Source organism: Haematobia irritans, chromosome 4, assembly GCF_050003625.1.
Source record: "Haematobia irritans isolate KBUSLIRL chromosome 4, ASM5000362v1, whole genome shotgun sequence".
NCBI classification, from domain to species: Eukaryota; Metazoa; Arthropoda; class Insecta; order Diptera; family Muscidae; genus Haematobia; species Haematobia irritans.
The window spans coordinates 2598817-2620317 of record NC_134400.1 but is presented as its reverse complement, the minus strand read 5'-3'; the positions used below and the strand labels follow the sequence as shown (position 1 = coordinate 2620317).

The window sequence follows — 21501 nt, the reverse complement described above, 5'->3', positions numbered from 1 at the left end:
CTACATGGCTCAGTGGATAGTGTGTTGGCTTACAAATTGCATGGTCCGCGGTTCGATTCTCCGTCCAGGCGAAAGGTAAAAATTTTAAAAATGTATAAAATCGTATAATTTCTTCTACATTGTTTGTGTTACAGAAAAAGGTGCTAAGAACTAAAAAACTTCGTGGAAGTGAGAAAGATGTGAGGGAAAATGCAATTAGTCAGAAAAAAATTTTTTTGAGTTAGTCTTTATGAAATTGTTTATTTATTTATTTATTGTTTATTTTAATCATACAGTAAATGTATGATAAAAAAGAAAAGGGAAAAGTAGCATTGGCTGCTAAGGCCATCAGCTATATTTTATGAAATTGTTTTTACATCCTGGAAAAGAATAAACGTTTATCACAAAAAAGTATATACTTTTCTTCCAAATACACTTCCTTTCAAGGAAAAGCAAATGAGAAACGAACTTTGTTTGTCTAAAATTTTGTTTGGGAGGAAAGAATTATTTTTTTGCGTGTAAAAGATTCCTATATCGCTAATTATACTTTTTGTGCAAAACTTGAAGCGAATCAAAGCCAAACTCTGGCTTTATAACATTTGAGACCTGAAGCCTTTATAGCTATTGAACTAATCATGATTTTTATTGAGTTTTGCAGGGAAAATTGTTTTACGAAATATTTCTGAATTCCAAAATTCGTATCAAAAATCCACAAAGTGGGGACATATATCCCTTTCCGACCTATAGCCGATCCACGTGATAGATTTTCCTAAATTTTTGAATTCTGTTATTTATGTGTACATAGAACATTTTAAATTATTAAGTTTGTTCAGTTTGATCCTGTATCCTGTTTTTTCAGGATACGTACAATTGTTGCAGTCCGGTAAATTCCGGTAAAAGTGCGGACGTAAAAATATCAAAAAACACAAAATAATCACGAAGTTATTGTTTGCATACAATATTTAAAATGTTTTCTTATTGAAAACACTTATTTGATGAAATATTCCACAATTTAAATAATTTTAATATATTTGCAAACTTACATCTTCCACTCATTTTTACAAATGCGCAAAGTACACTGCTGAAACTACAAAATTAATATGAAAAGCAAATATTTATAACGGTTCTTCACATTCTTAGACAAAGAGAGAGCATACACAATTATTTTTTTGTCGCTCTTATCGCAGTACGTCATATATTAAAGAAATTATAGAGACTTAAAGTTACCCGCACAATTGTGCGTACACGGTCGGAAAGGGATATAGTAAAATTTTGTAATTTGTATATTTATCTGCTGTTTACCGCTAGGATGTTGTAAATAGTGGACATATGAGATTTTTTGGAAAAGAAATCATCTTAGCAATCGGTGCTTTGCCAAATGAGAATTTTTTAAAACTGATTTTTTTTTAATTTCCAATTTTGGGATGAGAAGAGCTAACTCATATACTACTTTACCAAAATGGCCGATGAAAGCTTAAAAAAGGCTATAAGAAACAAGCAAACAAAAAATCTAGAAAAAAATGTTACACCACAATGAATGCAATCGCGTTTTCCGAAAAAATTGGTCAAAATTCGGTATTTTTTGAAATATCAAATTGTTTGTTTAATCGAATGTGCTTTAGATTACACAATTCTTTTGTAGCGAATGCAATTAAGAAAATAAAACAAGGATATGCCCTTGTTGTCAGCTAATACAAAATTTCGTACCCCCGAGGTAACCAACTTTCAACGGCTACAGGTCAGCCCGTGGACTCACTAGAGACCCTCAAACGCCTCAGCTTTCACACAAAGAAATAATTATGATGATATCTTTATCCGTTGCAGAATTATTTCCAATAAAGCGATTTAGAACCACTACTACAAAGGACATGTATATATCGACATTCACTGTTCATACCGTAGATCCAATTTTCAATTTTCTTATATCCTATAGCTAGATAATGCTTGCTCACATGCAAAAAATCAATGTATGATTACTAGAAATAGGTCACCATTATTGCTTAAGGGCAATATTTGAAATGACAAAAAGGGGAAATTCAATTTTTCCACAGCAAAAAAACTCACATCAAATTGATGAAACGCTAGCTCAGCAACCGCTACATTAACATTAAAGCGATACCCTTAAAACTTTAAAACAATATAAAAAAGTTTTAAGAGTAATGTATATGTTACCTGATTCTCAAAGTCATGCCGTCTGAGGTGAACATCGGTAGTGAAAGGTGTTAAACCAACTTTTCGCGATTTTCCCTCAACTGCTACGTAACAAATATATAATGAAACAAATTGAAAATGCTATCATTGCGTATAGATTTTGTTTTGTATACACCTCCTTCTATTTGTGTAATTAGTCCTCATATAATACCTATAATAAATTCAGATTTTGAGGTTTTATACAATTTTCAAGGTTTTTCAAATTGATCCCCAACTTGGAACGTCAACGTCGAAATAGAAACTAGAAATCTTATTCTATTATTTACTCCCACGATTAGTGTAAGTGTAAGCAACAAGTTCTTTATTATATTCTACTCATATTGCATACCAGTTCTGGCCAATTCTCGTTCGTCATCTCCCTGCTTTTTCTAGGTAATGCAGTTTCCAATTAGACGGATTTTTGTTTTTTGTGGGATTCTATTATAACAAATAAAAAAATTTTCTCCAAAAAAAAGAAGGCTGCGTCTGCGCAAATGTTTGTGTCGTTCATAGAGGGTGGACAGCTTAGCTCAATGCAGAATGCAGTCACATGAGTTTGCTGTGCTTTGGAGAACTATTATTGCTGTTAGTGGTGTTGCTGGTAAAGTAATTATTTTCGGCCGAAAATGGTAAAAACCTGATTTTTTTTTGTTTTTGCATATTTCCAATAATATTCGATTCATTTTGCATTCCGCTTGATTAGATTTTGTAGTTTTGCGATTTGAATGCATGCTAAAATATCTGTCTGTTAAACGACTGGTTATAACTAATAAATGAGACTACAACAATTATGACATTTTCAAGTGCATTTGCCAGATGGAACAGATGAGTTGGAGGGTGGGTGGTGTGATTCGAGAACACATAAATACTAAATACAACTGTGGCTTACATCATTATGCGCAATGTGAGGTGATTTATTAACCAATATTATCCCCCAAATGCCATATATGGAAGGTAGCAACAAATTAAAATTTGTTAAATATTTGTTTGAATCCCCCAACACTGTTCACATTTGAAGTGCATGAGAAATTTGTGTTTTTTTTTTTGGCATGTCGTCGATCTATTAAGAAACACCTACATATTGCTATTTGCTTCCAGTTTTTTTTTCTTTAATTGAAATCTGTCTCGCCACAAATGTTTCTCCATATCTAAAAATGTTCTTTGGTGCTGCTGCAGTTTTGCTGGCAAGAACCTTTGCCATAATCATGTATTAGACCAGTAACCTAGCAGAGAAACAAAGTTGGCAAGTTGGAAAGAGGTGCAGTGGTTATAAACATTTTTTGTTTTTGTTTATATTTGATCACATAATAAATTATTCCAGTTGTAATATTCAATAAAAGACTATTGTGCAGGCGTATGTATGATTTTTTACCAAATAAGCCTTAATGTTTTTGTTTCGAGTTGATGATACCATTCATTGCATTGTAGGTAATGAGAATAAGGATTTTTCGTAATTGCAGGAAGAATAGGGTCACCCAAAAACAATTGCTTCTGTGTACTCTATGAAGGAGTTAATACATTGAAAAAAGGCAAACTTTATGGGAAAAACTTGTCCTTTTCAGAGAAACGAAATTTTATACAAATGCAGGTTTTATTTCCGCTGTTGAAAGATAAATACGCAGAAAACAAAACAGTTTTATAGCAAGAATAAACAACGCCATGTGGAAATTGAACTAAATTGTACTTCACATTTTGAGATTTTCATAAATCGTTTTTAAAACAAAGAAATTTTAGTGCCATGGTGTACTTTTCAACTGCTACTCAAGAAATTAAACTCTCTCATAGAAGAAAAAATTAACTAAAAGTAAAGAAAAAAGTCATTGGCGCGAAATCATGACCATTTTAACCATACTGTAGTTTATTCTTACTATTTCTGGGAATCGTACGAAAATTTTCTTTGGTTTTTAGTTCATATGTTATGTGAACGGTCATTAAACTTTATACCCACGTTTAGTTCATAAAATGTTTGAGACATACATAAAACAATAAAAAATAAACTTTAACCACAAACAAAAAACATTTTGCAATAAATAACTACATTGTATTCCATTTTTTGCTTGGAAATTTCCATAAGGAAAATTTAATGACATTTTATGCTAATTAACTACCATTTAGAAAATGACTCCTTTTCCTAAAAGAAAAAACTAACTAAATGCTAGGAAAAATATCATCAGTGCCAAATTTTATACCCAAGTTTAGTTCGTCAATTTTTTGGACACAGTTGATTGGGATAAGAAAAATTGCACTGAGCGATGAAAAAAAATTTTTTGCAACAAAAATAATTTAAATTTGGCATCAGTTTAACGATAGACTTATTTTCTGTATGCAACAAAAAAAAAATTGAATAAATGCGACAATGTCACATGGAAGTAATTCTACTTCCATTATTATCAATATTTAAAATTAAATTTTATACCCAATAATATTAATATTATAAAAAAATATCATTGTCATTTTCGTCCGATAAAAATTTTATTTGGTCGGAAAACAATAACTTTGCCAACTAAAGATAATATCGTTAGACCAAGATTTCGGTTGAACAGTCTGATAAATTCTATGGATGAGGTCGGCATATGATTTTCGGTTAAGCTTAGCTTTTTATATATAGGGAATTTTGGGACAAAAGACTAACCCAATTAAAAAAAATAATAATAATAACACCAAATATGTCATAGATTTGTGATCGTTGTAAGTTTATTACTGAGAGTAATTGGCTGTATTTCATCCCAGTCATAAACATTTAAGCGCCATACATACCTATCAATGTACATATAATAAAGTGGATGCCAACAGAATTCACAATGGTAATACCCCCATGTGTATTATTTTTCTTATGCCCAGCGGCGTAAATAATAAATATTCAGGGCTTCTTACTTTTTAACGTAGTTTATCATACATTTTATGAAATATTCACTTTCGTTAAAGAACAAATTAACTAAACACCCTTTAAAAAATCTCAAGACTCAAATCATAGCTATGATGAAATTAAATTGTTAAATTTATATTGAAAAAAATTTATCAAGTTTATACACCCAAAGAAAAAATATATTCGTTCGAAACGAAATTTTAGAAAAGCGAAATTCCCCTTTTCTATAAAGTATTTTCTTTAAAACCAAATGATTCCGAGCGTAGTTTTTTTTTTTTTTTTGTATAAAGCAACCCATAATAACATGGTTGTGAAAACCATGCTACATGGTCACCACCCAAAAATAACATTTTGCTCTTAAAACATGTTTGAGGTGATCATATTCCTTCTCTGGGTGTAGGAAGACATTGTGTCTAAGTTCAGTAGGTTGGATTAATAAATGAGGGCTATATGGTAATACTGGTTTTCATCGTCAATGCATCCAAAGAAAAAATATTTATCTCCGGAACGAAATTTTAGACAAACGAAATTCCCCTTTAAAATAAAGTACACAGAAAAAAATTTCCGTAGTTAAACTAACGCTAAATTTAACTTATTTTTATTGGAAAAAATGTATTTGCTTATAGTTAAATTTTATTATTTGTATCGAAATTTTCCACAGCTTAATGAAATCTTACTTTTTTTTAACAATGTCTCAAAAATTTTATGAACTAAAGGTGAATGTAAAGTTCAATGACCGTACACATAAGTTCAATATGAACTAAAGCAAAAGAAGATTTTCGTACGATTCCCAAAAATAGTAAGAATGATCTACAGTATTGTTAACATGGTCATGATTTGGTGCCAATGATTTTCTTCTTTACTTTTGGTTAATTTTTTCTTCTATGAGATGATGTAATTTCGTGAACTGCACTTAAAAAGTACAACAGGGCATTAAAATTTCTAGGTTTTAATAATGCTTTGTGGAAATCTCAAAATGTGGAGTAAAATTTAGTTCAATTTTCGTGGGAGGTACTTCATTCTTCCTATAAAACAGTTCACTTTTTTCGGTGTATTTTCTTTAAGAGCAAATAAAACCGTACTTATGACAAACTATAAAATGATTTTATGTAATCTTTTTTATTTATTTTTAAATAAATTTATTAGCTTGAAAAGAAAACTTTGTCTAAAATTTCGTTCCTGAGAAAAGAAAACTCTTCTTTCAGTGTGCACTTTTAAATTTTATCTGTTTTTATGCCAAAAAATAAAAAATTGTCCAAACCAAATTTCATAAAGATCGGTAAGTTATGCGAGTTAGTCCTTGGGGGCAACAACATGCGGACAGCCAGGACTACACTCAAATAAAAAAATTCTGTCCTCTAGAAGGAAATTTTATAAATTCTCCTTTGCTACAAAGTATTCGGCGCTAATAAACTCGAATTGATGACAAGCGATACAACGATTGTCCCAAATATTTTTTTTATTTTCTTTTAAAGAAAAAAAAAAAGAAAAAAAAAACTTGTTTTCTAAACTCTTCTTTTAGTATAGATTGATTCAGGTATTGGCCCATTGATATACGACTTCTATATAGGTATATTTACATAAAAGAAAATTATATTGAATAAAGTCAACTTGTCTCTAACTCGATGATTTTCTGAATCTTGACCTTCAAGATGAACAAAAATTCAAAAGCCTCTGATTACATGAGACATAACTTTCGCCCCAAAAATGATAATAAAATGATGGCAATTGGCTGTAATAAATTTTTATATGCAGAGAAGAAATATGATCACCCAAAACAAGTTCCAAAAACATAATGTTAATCTTTCACGGGGAACATGTAACTTGTTAATCGCAACCGTTTTATTTTCTCGGAAATTAGTTATGTGATTTCGGCACAGGTTTGGAGTGATCATATTCCTTTTCTGGGTGTATGTTCAATCACTCTCGTCTGAACTGTGCTGAAAAATGTTAACTTTTTGTTAATCTTCTGTCTTGAAAAATTGTTTACAAATTGTGTTTTATCAAAGAGCATTTTTTGAGACTAACAAATCTGTATTAATAGTTCCAGTAATTTTCTATGAGTTAAATTTGCCCTAAAAAAACTACGGCTGACAAAAATTTCCTTTCGAAGAAAAAAATGTATCTATGCAAATATGCAGAGCTATAAAATGAAAAAAAATCATCAACAAATTATTCAACAAAAAAAAAATTTTTTTTCACTGCTGGGTGTGCGCCATGAATGCTGCCCTATTCTGGCTGCACAAACAAATATTGTTTATATTTTTTTGTATGAAAATAGCACCAGAAATATACCCAAAAATACAGAAATAAATGTCGACATTTACAATGTTGTTATGTGTGTGTTTTTTTTTGTTTGCTTTGCTACTCTAGTCTCGCAAAACCCATTCTCAGTGATCTCAAAATTGCTGGCTACCATTGATGTTGTTGTAGACAATTATCTCCTTCATTGTTTCGGGGGAGGCAAGACACATTTCATAATTTTATTATTTTTATTTATTATTAAAATGTTTTTTCTCTTTTTGTTGGTGGGGGGAATTTTACATTAACCAAATATGGTAAAATACGATCGAATTGCCCAGCCTTGTTGTATGGTAGATGTTTGAGTGAAAGTAAAACGCAGCGAAAAGAAAAGTAAAAAAGGAAATTTTTTGCTCTGAAAATTTCAAATTGCCATCACTTAGCTAACCTGGGTTGGTGTTATTCTTGTTGTTGACACTTTTGTCGGCGAGAAAATTCAAACAAGTGGCCGAAATGTTCCTCATTCTCACTTGATGCCGTTGATGTCGCTATTATTTTTAGTAAGAATGTGTTGTTGTAGTTGCTCGTTCTTTTGCTAGTGGCAATAGCTTGGTGGATATTCATACGGATATTCACATATATTTTGCCAAAAATAGTTTTTGGTCGACTTTATTTTGGTATATGTGGACGATGTTTATGGATTGTTTTTCTTTTGTTGCCTCTTCAATTTATGTCCATACTCAATGGTTTGGTGTTTGTGTAGATTTATATGTATATTTAGAGCTATTTTATTTACTTCCGTAGATGCGTGAACTTTTCGCTTTCAATCCATTTCTTGAAAAACTAAAAAACAAAAACATTTCGATGGGTATGACCAACAGCATGTTGCGGACTTGTACTTCACTAGGTTGGCCGACTTTTATTGGAACTTAATGTGTTTCACAAGTTTTCGGTCTTGTTGTGGTAGATGTCTTAATTTGCTATTTTGAGAATTGAAAGCGAAAATTCTCAAATTCATCGCCCACACACGTTTCGAAATTCTGAACAAAAATAAAAAACAACAACATCCACCGATATCAACCGAAATGTATTTTGGTATGCCAAATATGTTTTACTTCGAAATGCATGAATTTTCAGCTCATTCAAACATACAATGAAACACATACACCCTTGTACACACATTTGCCTACATACATATACAATTTAGTCGTTAGAGTGGATGAAATAAACAAAATTCAATTTGTAGTTTTTCTCTTGGTTTTGAAAAAATGTGTACGAAATTTTAATAGCTGTAGAATGTTACCGGATAAACTGAGCTAAGGATTGTAATGAGCTGAGATATGGATTTCACAAAAGTCGATTTTTCATTTTTTGTTTTTAAATCGACTTTCAAATTAACAAGTATATACAACAGTAAGTTCGGTTGGGCCGAATCTTAAATACCCACCACCATGAATCAAATATAATAGTTTCCTTTGAAAACTCTTCGTCGTAACGGGTTACTTAATAATATATAGAATTTCAGGGGGTTCGACGTCAGATAGTCTCCCAAGCAGATCAGTTCTACCAGTACGCTTACAGAAGATAAACGAAAGATTCCACCTATGAAGACTAGATCAGATTCTGGATTTATAAGAACCATTTTTATTTGAGCTTTAGAGGAATCATAAAAATCTCTTGTAAGTGTGCAAGAAAATGATAAAATAACGCCTTGATTTGAATTCTAAAACCTGAAGATTTTCCCCCTTTATTCTAATGATTACGAGAAGTAAAATCTGGAAATTTTACTTTCAGTTTCAATGATCTCAAGAAGTGAAATCGGTCTATATGGAGGCCTTACCAAATGGACCGATAAAAACTAAAATCGATACATATTTTTGTGGGTCTAAAATACCAGTATATATACAATTTCAGGAAAATCCGATAAAAACTACGGTTTCTAGAAGCCCAATTAGTTAGATCGGGAAATTGGTCTATATGGAGGCTATGCAAAAAACATAGAGCGATACACACCATATTCAGCACACCTTATTATGTAAACTAAATTAGGACACGTAACACAAAATTAAGGACAAATTTCTTTAAAATAATGAAATTTTATTTCATGTTTGCCTGATACCGAAACAGGCAATTAACGTCCAAATGCATTATATCTAATTTTACAATTATTAATCGAGCTTTATGGACAGATTTAGATTAAGGAACATGATTAATAGAGTCATTGAAAAGAAAACGCCAGATACAAATCTATACACGCCTGGACTGTACATGTTTCGATTCGGGCGAATGAATCTTTCCACAGCCTTTAGTATAGATCTAATATTTGCTTCAAAAATTTGTTTCATTAAATTTAGAAAACAAATCCTGTGTTATAATAGCATCTAGTTTATCTCATGTGCCAAACTTAAACTTAAACTCTTTTGCCAAACTTAAACTTATTTTATTGGAATCGATTTTAAAAATAGCAGACAATTTTTGATATTTTAGCACATGGTGTCTGCTTTCCCCATTTTCATTGGGTGTATGTCAAAAAAGGAGGCATTTATCGGTTTATTAATTGGTATGGACAAAATATTCCAAGAATATACCTCAATTCTATTCTTTGCATAGTCCAGTTTACAAGAGTCATACATATTTTTCCGATGAGAAATAGTATCCCGTTCAAAGAGAATACGAACAAGAAACAGAGATTATAAACTTTGTTTACATTTTCAAATAGCTTTACAATAATAAGCCATAGATCATTTTTCCCATTTCAGTGTTGAAGAAAATTACTTTATTTTTAATTTTTATTATGAATAAATCGTCATCTAATTTAAACGAAGAATTTAGTGTATGCATCTTCGGGAATAGTGGGTAAGATAGGAGGAAACCCGTCTACATTTTACATTGAGATCTAAATATCATCACAGAGTGTCGAAAGACTATGTACATATGTCTGTAAGTTTGTATACATGTGAGGGTGTGTGTGTGCGTGATTTGTTAGGTTGCCTTCTTATGGTTGGCTGTTTGCCGATGATCGTGAAATGTGGGACAGAGTCGGAGGCATTTGCGAGCATGCCACGATCAAACAGAATCCCACCAAAAACGACCAACAACGTCCATCTAAGGTGGATATTTAGATTCTTTGGCAATAAAGATATTTTTCTGCGCTTGATTTTTTAGTTGCGTTTTGGGTGTCAACGCGTACCGTTAACGGACAGATTTTAAAGCAGAGTGGACAGACAGTGAAATGAAAGAACCGCGTGTCATATAAGTAATACACAAACCTATTATCTCCCAATGCCATTGAAAGAAATCGCAAAGTGTTTATGCCAATAATTAGGACACAACAACACAAAATAAAAAAACGATGTGATTTAAAAAAAAAATCAAAAACAATTGTTTATCGGGTATTAACAAGTGTCTGCCACATATGATAATAATAATATAATGCATTAAAAATTACATTTTAATACATTATCGGAGAAATATCTACAAACACTTACCGTTCGTTTCTATAATACGCGTGTCTGTGTGTCGGTATTTCTTTTTAAACCGTATTTGGTCATATTCACAATCAAAGGGCATCAAATTTCATGAGCCAGAGCCAAGAGCATAATAACACTAAAAGAAAGCAAAAACAAATCAGTCCCTCACTGCAAAATACATCATCTGAACTCCCATTGCTTTTCTCGCGTTCTCTCAATCTTTTACTCTCGAGAGTATAATTAACGGGGATTTCATAGAAAGTATACGCTACCAAGCACTCGTATATTGGCTGTGGTGGTCGTTTGACGGTCAGTGGGCACCGGTAAATGAATGTTGACTTTGCTTGCGTGAGTGCGTTATGCATGTGAGTGTGTTCGTGGATCTTTGTGTGTGCGTTTGTCGTCGTAGTTTTTTGTGGTCCTATTCCCATTTAGACAAACTCGTGTCATTTTGACTTAAACATTATTTATGAATTTGATGGATAAATTGAAGATGTTGCCAGAATATTTATTTACGGGTAATTAACGTAATTCATAAAACATTAATAATTAAGCTTCTGCTGCTTAAGAAGGGCTCTTTCACATCAACTAAGGATAATTAAAATCATTAAATAATACATATGGGGGCTACCTTAGAGAATTTTTGTACGTACTGTTCCATAAAAATTTTTGAAAACTATAAAAAGATTTTTTTTGCTTTGAAAAAATCTTAAGCATTTTTTGGTTGAAAATGTTGATACATTTTTTATTTATATTTATACATTTTTTATTTAATTTATTTAAGATTTCTTGGCCAATAAATGATATTGCTTGTAAAAGAGTATTACATTTAATATTGATTGCAGATATTACTAGTACTATAATTCAAACCGAAAATAAACAATCCTATCATCCCTTCTACTTCACAATCCTCACTTCGGCCAAAGTCTTATTAGAAAAACAATTAAAATAATAAAGATAAACAAACGCCTACCATTGGTATGCAATACAAAAGCAAAGTGTATTCAAACTAAGGCCTAAAATTCCTCTCTGCCAGCAGGAAGGTTTTTCTAAACCCTAGCAATATAGCCTAGCATGGTATAATTTTATTTTTCAACGAGATAAGAACATTGTTTTTCCAAAATAAAATGAAAAAGTATTTGAGAGGAGTAGTTTGTGGAAATTCTGATTACAATTCCTGATCAAAGCAATTACCAATTCAAATTTATATAAAAACAAAGCGCCTGAAAAAATATTGCTAAAAAATATTCTTTTATTTATAAATATTATTCGAGAAGCTTAAGGCAAGGGTCATTGAAAAGAAAATGTCGGATAAAATTCTATACACGTCTAACTATACATGTTTACTCCGAGCTTTTATTATAAATGTTTTATTATTTTTTTTTTAATCTAGCCATCCACAAAACAAAAAAATAATTTATAATTTTGCCATCCCTTTGTCTCTTTTCAGTCGGTCATAGTATGCAAGATATTTCACGGGATGACTTTTCTATTCTAAATGGAGGAGACACAATCACCACCGCCACCAATTCCATCACCGACAAGGATATGTGTCCATCTTTGATATCCAGGATACCCAACGCATCGCCCATTAATTCCAATTCTCTCACATTGTCAAAACACTTGAATCCAGTCGACGATAATGCAGCATCTGCAGCATTTGATTCCAATGTTAAACTTGAAGATACAAATACCGTTGACTTATTTCCCTCACATCCGTCTACTTGGCAACAACATCCCATGAATAGCCACGAATTGGCTCATCATCGTCTACCCGTACATAATCATCGTCGCTATGATCACAGCAGCAACAGTAAACTACTATTACAAGGTTCCGATGATCCACTAATAAGCCACGGAGCTAATAGTGTCCTCAGCCACGACGATGAACATCCAGCTGATTTTGCAAAGTGTCTATTAACTACGCAGGCGCAAGCAACATTTTCAGCAAGTACCACAAGTGGTGCCATACAACCGGAACCGCCACAACAGAAGCAAATAAAAAGTGGATGCAGTAATCTAACAAAACAACAGTTAAAAGTAAAAGCAAATTTAATGAGTGCCAGAAATCAGCAGCAGCAACAGCAGCAAAGAGAGAATAATGTGGTTGTGGCGGCCACTCAGGCCACTGGTCCAAGGCAACGCACATCTTCGACAAAGGCAAAGAAAAAACCAAACAATTCGGTTAAACTACGATTCCACCATCAAGCCCTCCCGCCAGAGTATCTAAGTCACTATGAAGCAACTCAAGGCCAAGTACGGACTGCTGCAAGGCCATCAAAGTCTACCCAAAGACAAACCCGCAACTCTCATGAAAATGTAAGAAGTTGGTTGCAAAAAATTGCAGAAATTCAAAGGACAGCAAATGCATCAAAATCGGATGAGCAAATATCCACGAACGGAGTAAAGCCACGACAACAGCCATTAGATGCCAATAACAATCCCCATAATCAACAGAGGCCTCAGAGCCATACTTCCACGTCCACGCCTATCATACGTTCTAATGGCGAAATGAGTAACGTGAAAACCATCATAAAGGATCAAGTTCATAAAAGGTCTCATTACTATTCTGATCTACCGTACATGGGAGAAATTACATTGGACAATAGCAAGCCACGTAGAGGACGCAAGCCCAAAAAAGCAGATATATGTCATTTAATTTATAAGAACTATGGAACCATTCTACCCAAAAGAAAATCGGACACACAACACACACCAAATAATGAGAAAGCCGAACTAAAATATCGTCCGGACACCAATGACACTAGAACGGCCAATGGAGAGGATCAACCTTTAAATCTGTGCCTTCGTGATCAAACCGCAGATACCTACTCAATTTCGAGTGCAGACGACGCTTCCGAATCGAATTCAAGTTGTCCAACCCCGCCAATTACAACGCCCTCAGACTTTGATAGAGACTCCATGTTGGCTAACAATCTACAAAATTCTCTAACAAATCTAAATGAGCTGGATAATGAAGTCTCTTTGCCCTCGAAAATGGAAAAAGACATACCCGAAGTTCCATTGTCACATGCGAAGAGCGAGATAAACGACGATTCTGTACTACATCCCATCACTATGTATTATCAGAAATTGCTGGAAAGTGGAGTTCTGTTACATAATGCGAAGACTATACAAAAAGACAATAAATTAGCTTTAAAAATACCAATTCCAAGGGGTTTCTTTCTACCTTCCAAAATAGAAAAGACAAATGCTACGTCCATGCCATCAAATGCCAATAGTTTAGGTCTACCTGAATATCCCGAACAAATGTCCACTCCTTCCTCAATAAAGTCTGAAAATTCGTCGGTAACTAATGCAAGTAGCAGTACCACCATTATGGGCTCTTCATGCAGTTCCCTTCAGCAACACCAACAACAAACCCCACAAAAACGTAAACGTTCAGCCATTTTCATACCTCCCATGAATATCGAAAATTCATCTAATCCCGCTACAGAAGTGAGCATATGCAAATTCAAATTTACTGGAGGATCCAAACCCACACTTGAAGAGAAAAAAATGCTCTCCGTGGATGCTGGGGGTAATTATAGATACTTTAGTGGGACCGGAGATAAAACCACAAGAGGCTATGAATATTTTCCCCGAGAAATGTTTCACACTGCAGGTTTGGTGCCAGGCGTAAATTGCTCGGGGCAAAAGTTACTAGTAGACATACCGCCACCATCGGCAGGTCTAAGCAATGAATTGTTACAAATACCCGAAACATCAAATGCCCATTTGCTAATACCGCAGCCTATAAATTGTAACGCTGCAGCTTCAAAAACTCCACCCCCAACTTCACCCACACCCACGTTTCTAGATGTGGGAAGAAATGAAAATGGTGGTGATGGTCCCAAGTACGTTGATGAAAATCTAGAATGTCTTCAATCTGCCTCGAATACAAATCGGTTTGTCATATCACGGAAGAAACAAGCATTGCATCAATTAAGAAAAACAACGCAAAGGGAAAAGTTGGAGAAAACATTTAAGGAACAAGGATTCTTGATACAAACCCAACAATTGGAATCTGCAGAAGGTGCGACTTATTGTAAATTTAGACAATTGAAAAAATTCACACGATATTTATTTAGGAATTGGAAAGACTATTTGCCCGATGAGTTACAGGCTGCCCATGGAGGAAACGATGCGGTCTTAGCAGCAGAAGAATATGCCAATCGTAACACCGAGGATGTTTTAACAACAAACTCCCAAAATATATCACCTATAGTGGAAGATATTACCCTAAACAATGGTAGAGAAAAACAGGTATTAGAATAGAAAAGACCTTCCTAACAATATATCGCGAAGGGTCACAGTGGTACAATGGTTAGTAATGGTGGCCTTGGATATAAAGGATTGTTGGTTCAATCTTAGATTCGGTCGAGTCCTAAAGACCGGTGGTTTATCAGCTCTCAGCAATGCTCGAGTCATTTCTGAGTGTTTCAAAGTCTCTATCACACATAGTGTAACATCGGACAGCACTCAATGATAAGAAAGATGTCCACCATTTGTGGTTACAAAATTGAACTGCATACTCTAAGTGAGCCTAAAATAACAGGCTGCCGCGATATCTAACCTAACATTATTTTACGGCTAACGAATCAAAAAATATACCACTAGGCTAGTGATAAGAGCTAAAATTAACTCTTCTATTTTGGGAAATTTGTAGGCCACAGTGCTTTGAGAAGAAATGAAATTGGAAGTTTTAAATAAGATTTGAAATAGTCCCCTGTTCTGGTTCACGAATTCTCAAAAACCATATGGCCCTCAAGTGACATTCATATCATATGTATAACCATAGTAATACACCCAAAAAAATATATTTTTTTATCTTCAGTCACAGAATTGATAGTATCAATTAAAAAAATAATTGAAAGTGAATTAAAAAATTAATTGATCATATTAAAAAATTAATTTATACTATTAATTCTTATTTCAATTAAAAAATTTGTTGAATCAATTAAATTTTTAATTGAATATTTTTTAAACTCAAGACTTTAATTGGAAAAAAATTTATGAAATTTTTTCTGTTTAATTGCAGTGGCAATTAATGCAAGATTTCCCAAATAAAGAAGGTACCCTATTACCCTCTAATTATCAAATTATACTTTGACACTAAAAAATTCCTATCAAATAAGAGCATTAAAATTAATATAGGATTTCCACAAGACTTTCTGATAATATGTCTGTGTGTTATTTTTCTTCTTTCGCAATATCCTTAAATTGTTAGGTGGGATGTATTTAGTAAAAAAATAAAACTATCGGGATTATATTTTCAGTTGATGATCCCAAGAGTACTCAGAAAAAAAAATTCACGAAAAATTTTTCTATTAAATTCTTATGTTTTAAAAAATATTCAATTAAAAATTTAATTGATTCAACAAATTTTTTAAGTGAAACAAAAATTAATAGTATCAATTAATTTTTAAATTGACCTTCAATTAATTTTTTAATTGATATTATCATTTCTGTGATTGAAGACATTTCAATTAAAAATTAATTGGCTCAATTAATTTCGTGATTGAAAACAAAAAATGCTTTTTTGTGTGTAACTGTATGGATCCTATTGGATTCACGGTTTTCACATAACTACATCCCATTTGTTTGCTACAGAAAATTATTGCAAAAAAATACCCATTCTTGCAACCACAGATGGATGCAGCATTTTTGCTTTTCAAATGGAGCACTAACTTAGCAGAGGCTTTCAAAGTGCAAGCTTTTTTTCATCATATATAATATTAAATACTCTCTAAGAATAAAAATGTTAATAACAGTTAAGTGTAATTTATCATTTTCAAACTGCCAAAGATACGATATAAGATTCTTTTTATAATTTTTATAATATTGTCCTTCCCGTAGGGATGTAATTTTAAGACATAATAAAAATAAGCTGAAATGGGGACTCTCAAACATAATCAAAACGCAAATCCGTCCTTAATTTATTGATATGACAACTCTAGTCGCTTAAGTGTTAAGGTTGTGTAGTTGTTCGTTTTATTTAATTTTTAGTTTATTATTATATTAACAAATTAAATGGGTAACGTAACTGTTTTTTTTTTATAACTTAAATGCTGGAGAAATTATGCTAAAAGAAAATTGTTGTTAATTTTTGTATGTTACACAATATATAATTACGATGTTGTTATATTATTCATCAAAACGAAAATAAACTCTTAAATAAATTCACAACAAAATATGTTTATATTATGTCTATATGTTCTTATTCTGATTAATAGCAGGTAAGTTTTTCAAATGAACTAATTAAAAACTGTTTTGTAATGACATTTCAAATATTCCATGTCATTATAAATGAAATTTTAAATAAATTTAATGTGGTTAATGTGGAAGTTTATATACATTCTTTAGTATTACGCGAGCAATCCAGAGAATATTGTGAGTTCTTTGACGGAAAAAGTCCTTGTTTTCACTTTGACTCAATTGTTCAAAATCGACTATTGGATCTTGAACAGTAACCGTGGCATAACACTAATGCAAAGACGAATTAAGCGATTATGGAGAATTTATATATCGTACACGCTACTACTGTATGATAATAATTCATTGCGCTTGGATATAGTCAAACATACGAAATTTCAAATGTATCGCTGGCTCAAAATTAATCAATATGAAGTGAATTGATTACTAATTAAATGACTTATGATTCACAAGTGTAAGTATAAGGGTCTATAACCAGTTACCATCGAAATGTAGAAATTATGCGAAGAATCCCCTTATCGAAAGAAAAATAGACACGCGAATTCGAAACAATTTGGATTTTCTATTTTTGCTTGAGAATTCATATGAATGGAAATGGGTAGGGGAAAAGGGCATAAGATGGGTTGGTGAAACTTCAAAGACAGAATAGGCCTTCATCGCTTCTGCTACTGTATCCTCAATAGGGCTGTCACTCGGGATAAATCTCGTCCCGAATTAATATATTATTAATAAATTGGGGACTTCACTTAGTGTAAACGGCTCTTAAATTTGATACCCAACAAATTGAGTTTATAAACATTTATGGTACACCTTGATTAAGAATTTATTATACATGAGGTATACTAAACAGCACAATTTCATCAAAAATCGAAGTAAACGATAAGATCCTTTGAATAATGAGTTCATGTGAAATGGAATTCGTGCCACATAATATAAAAAACATTGATAAAAGTCCGTCGAAAATATGACAAGATCGCGTTTATCTGATAAAAATTTGATAATTTTACTTAAATCGAAATACAAAAGTATTATCATAGGTGTATAAAAATACGCCTAATCCAACCTAATCCCTAAAAATCCCGGAAAACCGCGGGATTCTATATTTTGAAATCCCGCTTCCCGGGATTTTTAAAAATCGATCCCGAATACAGATGACCGGTACTACAGATGAAATTTCTTAGCTCACATTCATATTTTTGGACTCTGGCCATTTAATCAAATAAAAATTTATTTTCTTTTCATTATTGCCGATTTACGTCAATAAACCGAAGATGAAGTATTACGTCTAGAAGTTACTTGGTCTTTAAAGAAATTTTGATAAACACTTCCATAGCCACATTATGTTCATATAAAAGGTGAGATACACTGTGAGCTTAAGGATGATCTGAACAATGTTATGAGCATTTATTCTAGGTGTTGTTTTTTTCTTTTTTTTTTTTTGTAAATTTCAAATATCAAAAAACTATTGCTTCTGTATTATATAGATTTAGTCTATGGGGTCTTACAACTATACTTTTGTTTTGTTTGTAATTTTGTCTGTGTAACATAATTATGTATACTATTGACAAATTGATCATTTTCATAATGCTTGGGAATACTTTCGTTTTGGTTTTGGTTTTCGTTCGTTTACACTGAGCAAAAACGGTTAGACAAAACTTGGTTTTGTTTAACCAATTTCTGGAAGACACACATTGGTTCTATATATATATATATAATTACATATATATGCATGTATGTATGTATGCTTGTATATAAGACAGGAAAAAAGAGCTTTTGTGTAGAAATATTACACACAATGTTCGGTTAAAAAATTAGTATGTGTGTTACAAAACAAAAAAAAATGATTTTGCTTAAACATTTAGGGGTGTATATCATTTAATAAAATAAAATATAGTGTGTGTGTGATATAGAGCAATTATCCTCAATTGCTTGTCGAATTTGAAGTCGATGATGATGTGTTTGAATTATTATGATGTTCATTGGCACTGGTCATTGGGCATACATAGTCGGTCCACTCGATTTCAGTACCACCACAAGTCAGACCTTTAGTCGATTTTCTTCGTTTTAAAGTGAACTGGGACTTTTTTGGTAGTTTAATTTTCGCCGTTATTGTTAGGGGCTGATAAGAGGGTTGGGCTTCGGCATCACGTTTGCCTTGAATAACATCGCGGCCCAAAAGTTCTTTGAAATGTGTTGCCAAATGGCGGCGAAGCAATGTTTTACTTGGTGGTATGCTCAATAGATCTGCTAGTAACTCTGCATTAAATCGTGTTTCATAAAGCATCAGAGCCCCGTGGACACCAGCTCCTCGTAAGTTTGGAGCGTATTCGGATAAATCGGCAACACGTAGCCATTCCATAACACGGTGTGCGGTCCACAAAGCTATATAGTCTAGACTGGTGTCAGCCTCTTCGCATTTGTCTGTACTTTCGTTCGGTGTTTCCGAACTGTTTCGTTTAGGCAGCTTAGTGGAGCGCCTAATTAAGCACTCGGGATTCCAATCCATTTCCCGCATGCATTGTATGCCTCTTCTCAAGGACGCTATGTGGAGGCACGATGTCACCTGAAGATGAGCCAAATCCTCCATAGTCAAACGATGAAGCATACGGCCATCGATTTTGGCCTGTAGAAAATTATCTTTGTATTGAGGCAATCCTATGTCATCTAACCAGCGAACAACCCAACCCATGTCTAATTGTGCTGCCTTCAAGGCTAATGAATCTTCCTCTTTGCCACAAAGTTCATCAATTGCCAACATAATTTTTTTACGGTGCAAAGGGGATTTCAAATTTAATTCCCTCTCAATATCCACGGGCGATGCATTAAAAAAACAAGTGGCAGGATAATTTTTTAGCCATTTTCTAAAAATTACAATGGTGATGGTCTTTTGTGTTAGCCCAAAATTTATGTTTTATTTTTTACTTATAACTCACCTGCAATCCTCTTCGTAGCAATGCATTCCTAATTCACCGCTTAGCCAATTACAAACATCCTGTACCGACCACTCGGACCAATTTTTAAATGAATTCGTTTCTGATGGTGTCTGTGATAACGATGCTGACCCTTCGATGCGGCCTCCAGCTGTTGCCCTAACACGATCGCCTCTTCGAAATTCTGGTTCGGCTTGCTCCAAAGCTGGAAATTCGAAATTACCGCTATTGCTGCGCCTCAATTTGCAAAATATGTTGCGAAGACCTTTGGCAGACCTTTCCTTGAGCGTTGGAGAAGGCGTCGAATTAGTGTTCGACTGTGATATGTAACTACCGTACATAACATCTGGCGTCCCACTATGGCCACAATCATCATCAATAAGAATTTTTTCATTCGAGGCAAACACAACGTTACGCTGCTTATTCTGCACACTGTTATTGTCAAATGATTTATTGCTGTTGTTGTTTGTGGCGTTGCTATTATTATTGTTGTTGTTATTATTAATGTGATGGGGATTTATAGGCAGCTTTGGTTTATTGTTGTTCTTATGACACTGTGATCTGGGTAGGCTATGATATAACGGATGTATTTGATGACGTAATGATGATGGAGGTGTTTTTGGCGATTGCCCCGGAACATGATGTAAATTTCCCAAACTGCCAAAGGGAGCTGCAAGACGTTTCAGTGGTTCTTGGGTTATAGTCAAATTTTCGAAATTTTTCAATTCCATATTTTCTCTTTCTAAGGCAGCTCTGTGAAGTTTTAGTTCACTTAAGGCGGACATAAGTTCCAATTTTTGTGTTTCCAATTCCGAGCGTGTGCATAGTTGACGCTGTAGTAGTTCGTCTTTGGCACTTAGTTGTTGGGTTTTTTCCGCCAAAAGCCCTTCCAATTCAATAATGCGATCACTTTGTTCACACAGTTTATCTGCCACCATTTGATATTGCAAAGCCAAGGACTCTTTATCTCTTTGTAGGCGTCTAATGCGTTCATCATTGTCTTGACGCGGTATATGGGGATCCAGCCAATTAGCAATGATCACGGCCGTCACCGTATCTGGTGTAGGAGCAGCAAGACCCACCTAATACGCAAATCAACTATAAATCTCTACATACGTGTGAAGAATGCAACAATCACTTACCTGTTGCAAAGCCAGTGCCAATGTTTTTGCTGTCGAAAGTACATTAGCATTACTTATTGTGCTTCGCTCCATTATATTGGGACTTCCGTTGCTCGAATTCATAATAATGCCATCCATTTGCAAGAGAGCCTCTTCGAGCATTTTACTGGCTTCAGAGGCGGAGTCCATAGTTAATTTAAAGAAAATAACTGAAATAGTATGTGCGAAAAATCGAGCTGAATGTCCGTCCAGGGAAAGTATATTTTTAGTATCCTCTTCCCAAAACAAAATCACAAAAGAAAATAAGCCAAAAACAGCATAATTGAAAGCTGTTTCTGTGATCTTATGGTGAAGGCAGTGATGCGATTTGAAATTAATTCTCCCCAAATAGTAATTGGATATTAAAAATTAATTTAACAATCAATAATACAGAAAAAGCAACTAGGCACCGAAAAAACAATGTTAGCGATAGCAGATAAACGATAACA

General features: G+C 33.4%; 2 protein-coding genes across 8 annotated transcripts in view; one reads left to right on the top strand and one right to left on the bottom strand.

The window, feature by feature from the left end:
- Positions 1-16953, top strand: part of LOC142233590 (uncharacterized) — a 26942-nt gene extending 9989 nt beyond the window's left edge. Inside the window, exons 1-3 of one of the 7 annotated variants that reach the window (XM_075304557.1) lie at positions 11118-11264; positions 12197-14782; positions 14838-16953. In XM_075304557.1, coding sequence (XP_075160672.1) covers positions 11216-11264; positions 12197-14782; positions 14838-14902 — 2700 coding nt within the window. In that variant the 5' untranslated portion in view covers positions 11118-11215 and the 3' untranslated portion in view covers positions 14903-16953. The other 6 variants (XM_075304554.1, XM_075304556.1, XM_075304555.1 and 3 more) reach the window with 6 other exon arrangements.
- On the bottom strand, positions 16711-21501 carry LOC142233591 (liprin-beta-2-like). The gene is made up of 3 exons (XM_075304558.1): positions 21035-21501; positions 19896-20974; positions 16711-19823 (listed from the first exon to the last, which is right to left on the bottom strand). The coding sequence occupies exons 1-3, from the start codon at positions 21200-21202 to the stop codon at positions 18884-18886; spliced, it is 2187 nt and encodes a 728-aa protein (XP_075160673.1). The 5' UTR covers positions 21203-21501; the 3' UTR covers positions 16711-18883.

Bases quoted from the DNA above. Each gene is read 5' to 3' on its own strand.
- LOC142233591 (XM_075304558.1), bottom strand. From the start codon at position 21,202: ATGGACTCCGCCTCTGAAGCCAGTAAAATGCTCGAAGAGGCTCTCTTG. The intron at 20,975-21,034 runs GTAAGTGATTGT...TTTGCGTATTAG, and splicing joins TGGCACTGGCTTTGCAACAG to GTGGGTCTTGCTGCTCCTAC. The intron at 19,824-19,895 runs GTGAGTTATAAG...TGTAATTTTTAG, and splicing joins TGCTACGAAGAGGATTGCAG to AAAATGGCTAAAAAATTATC.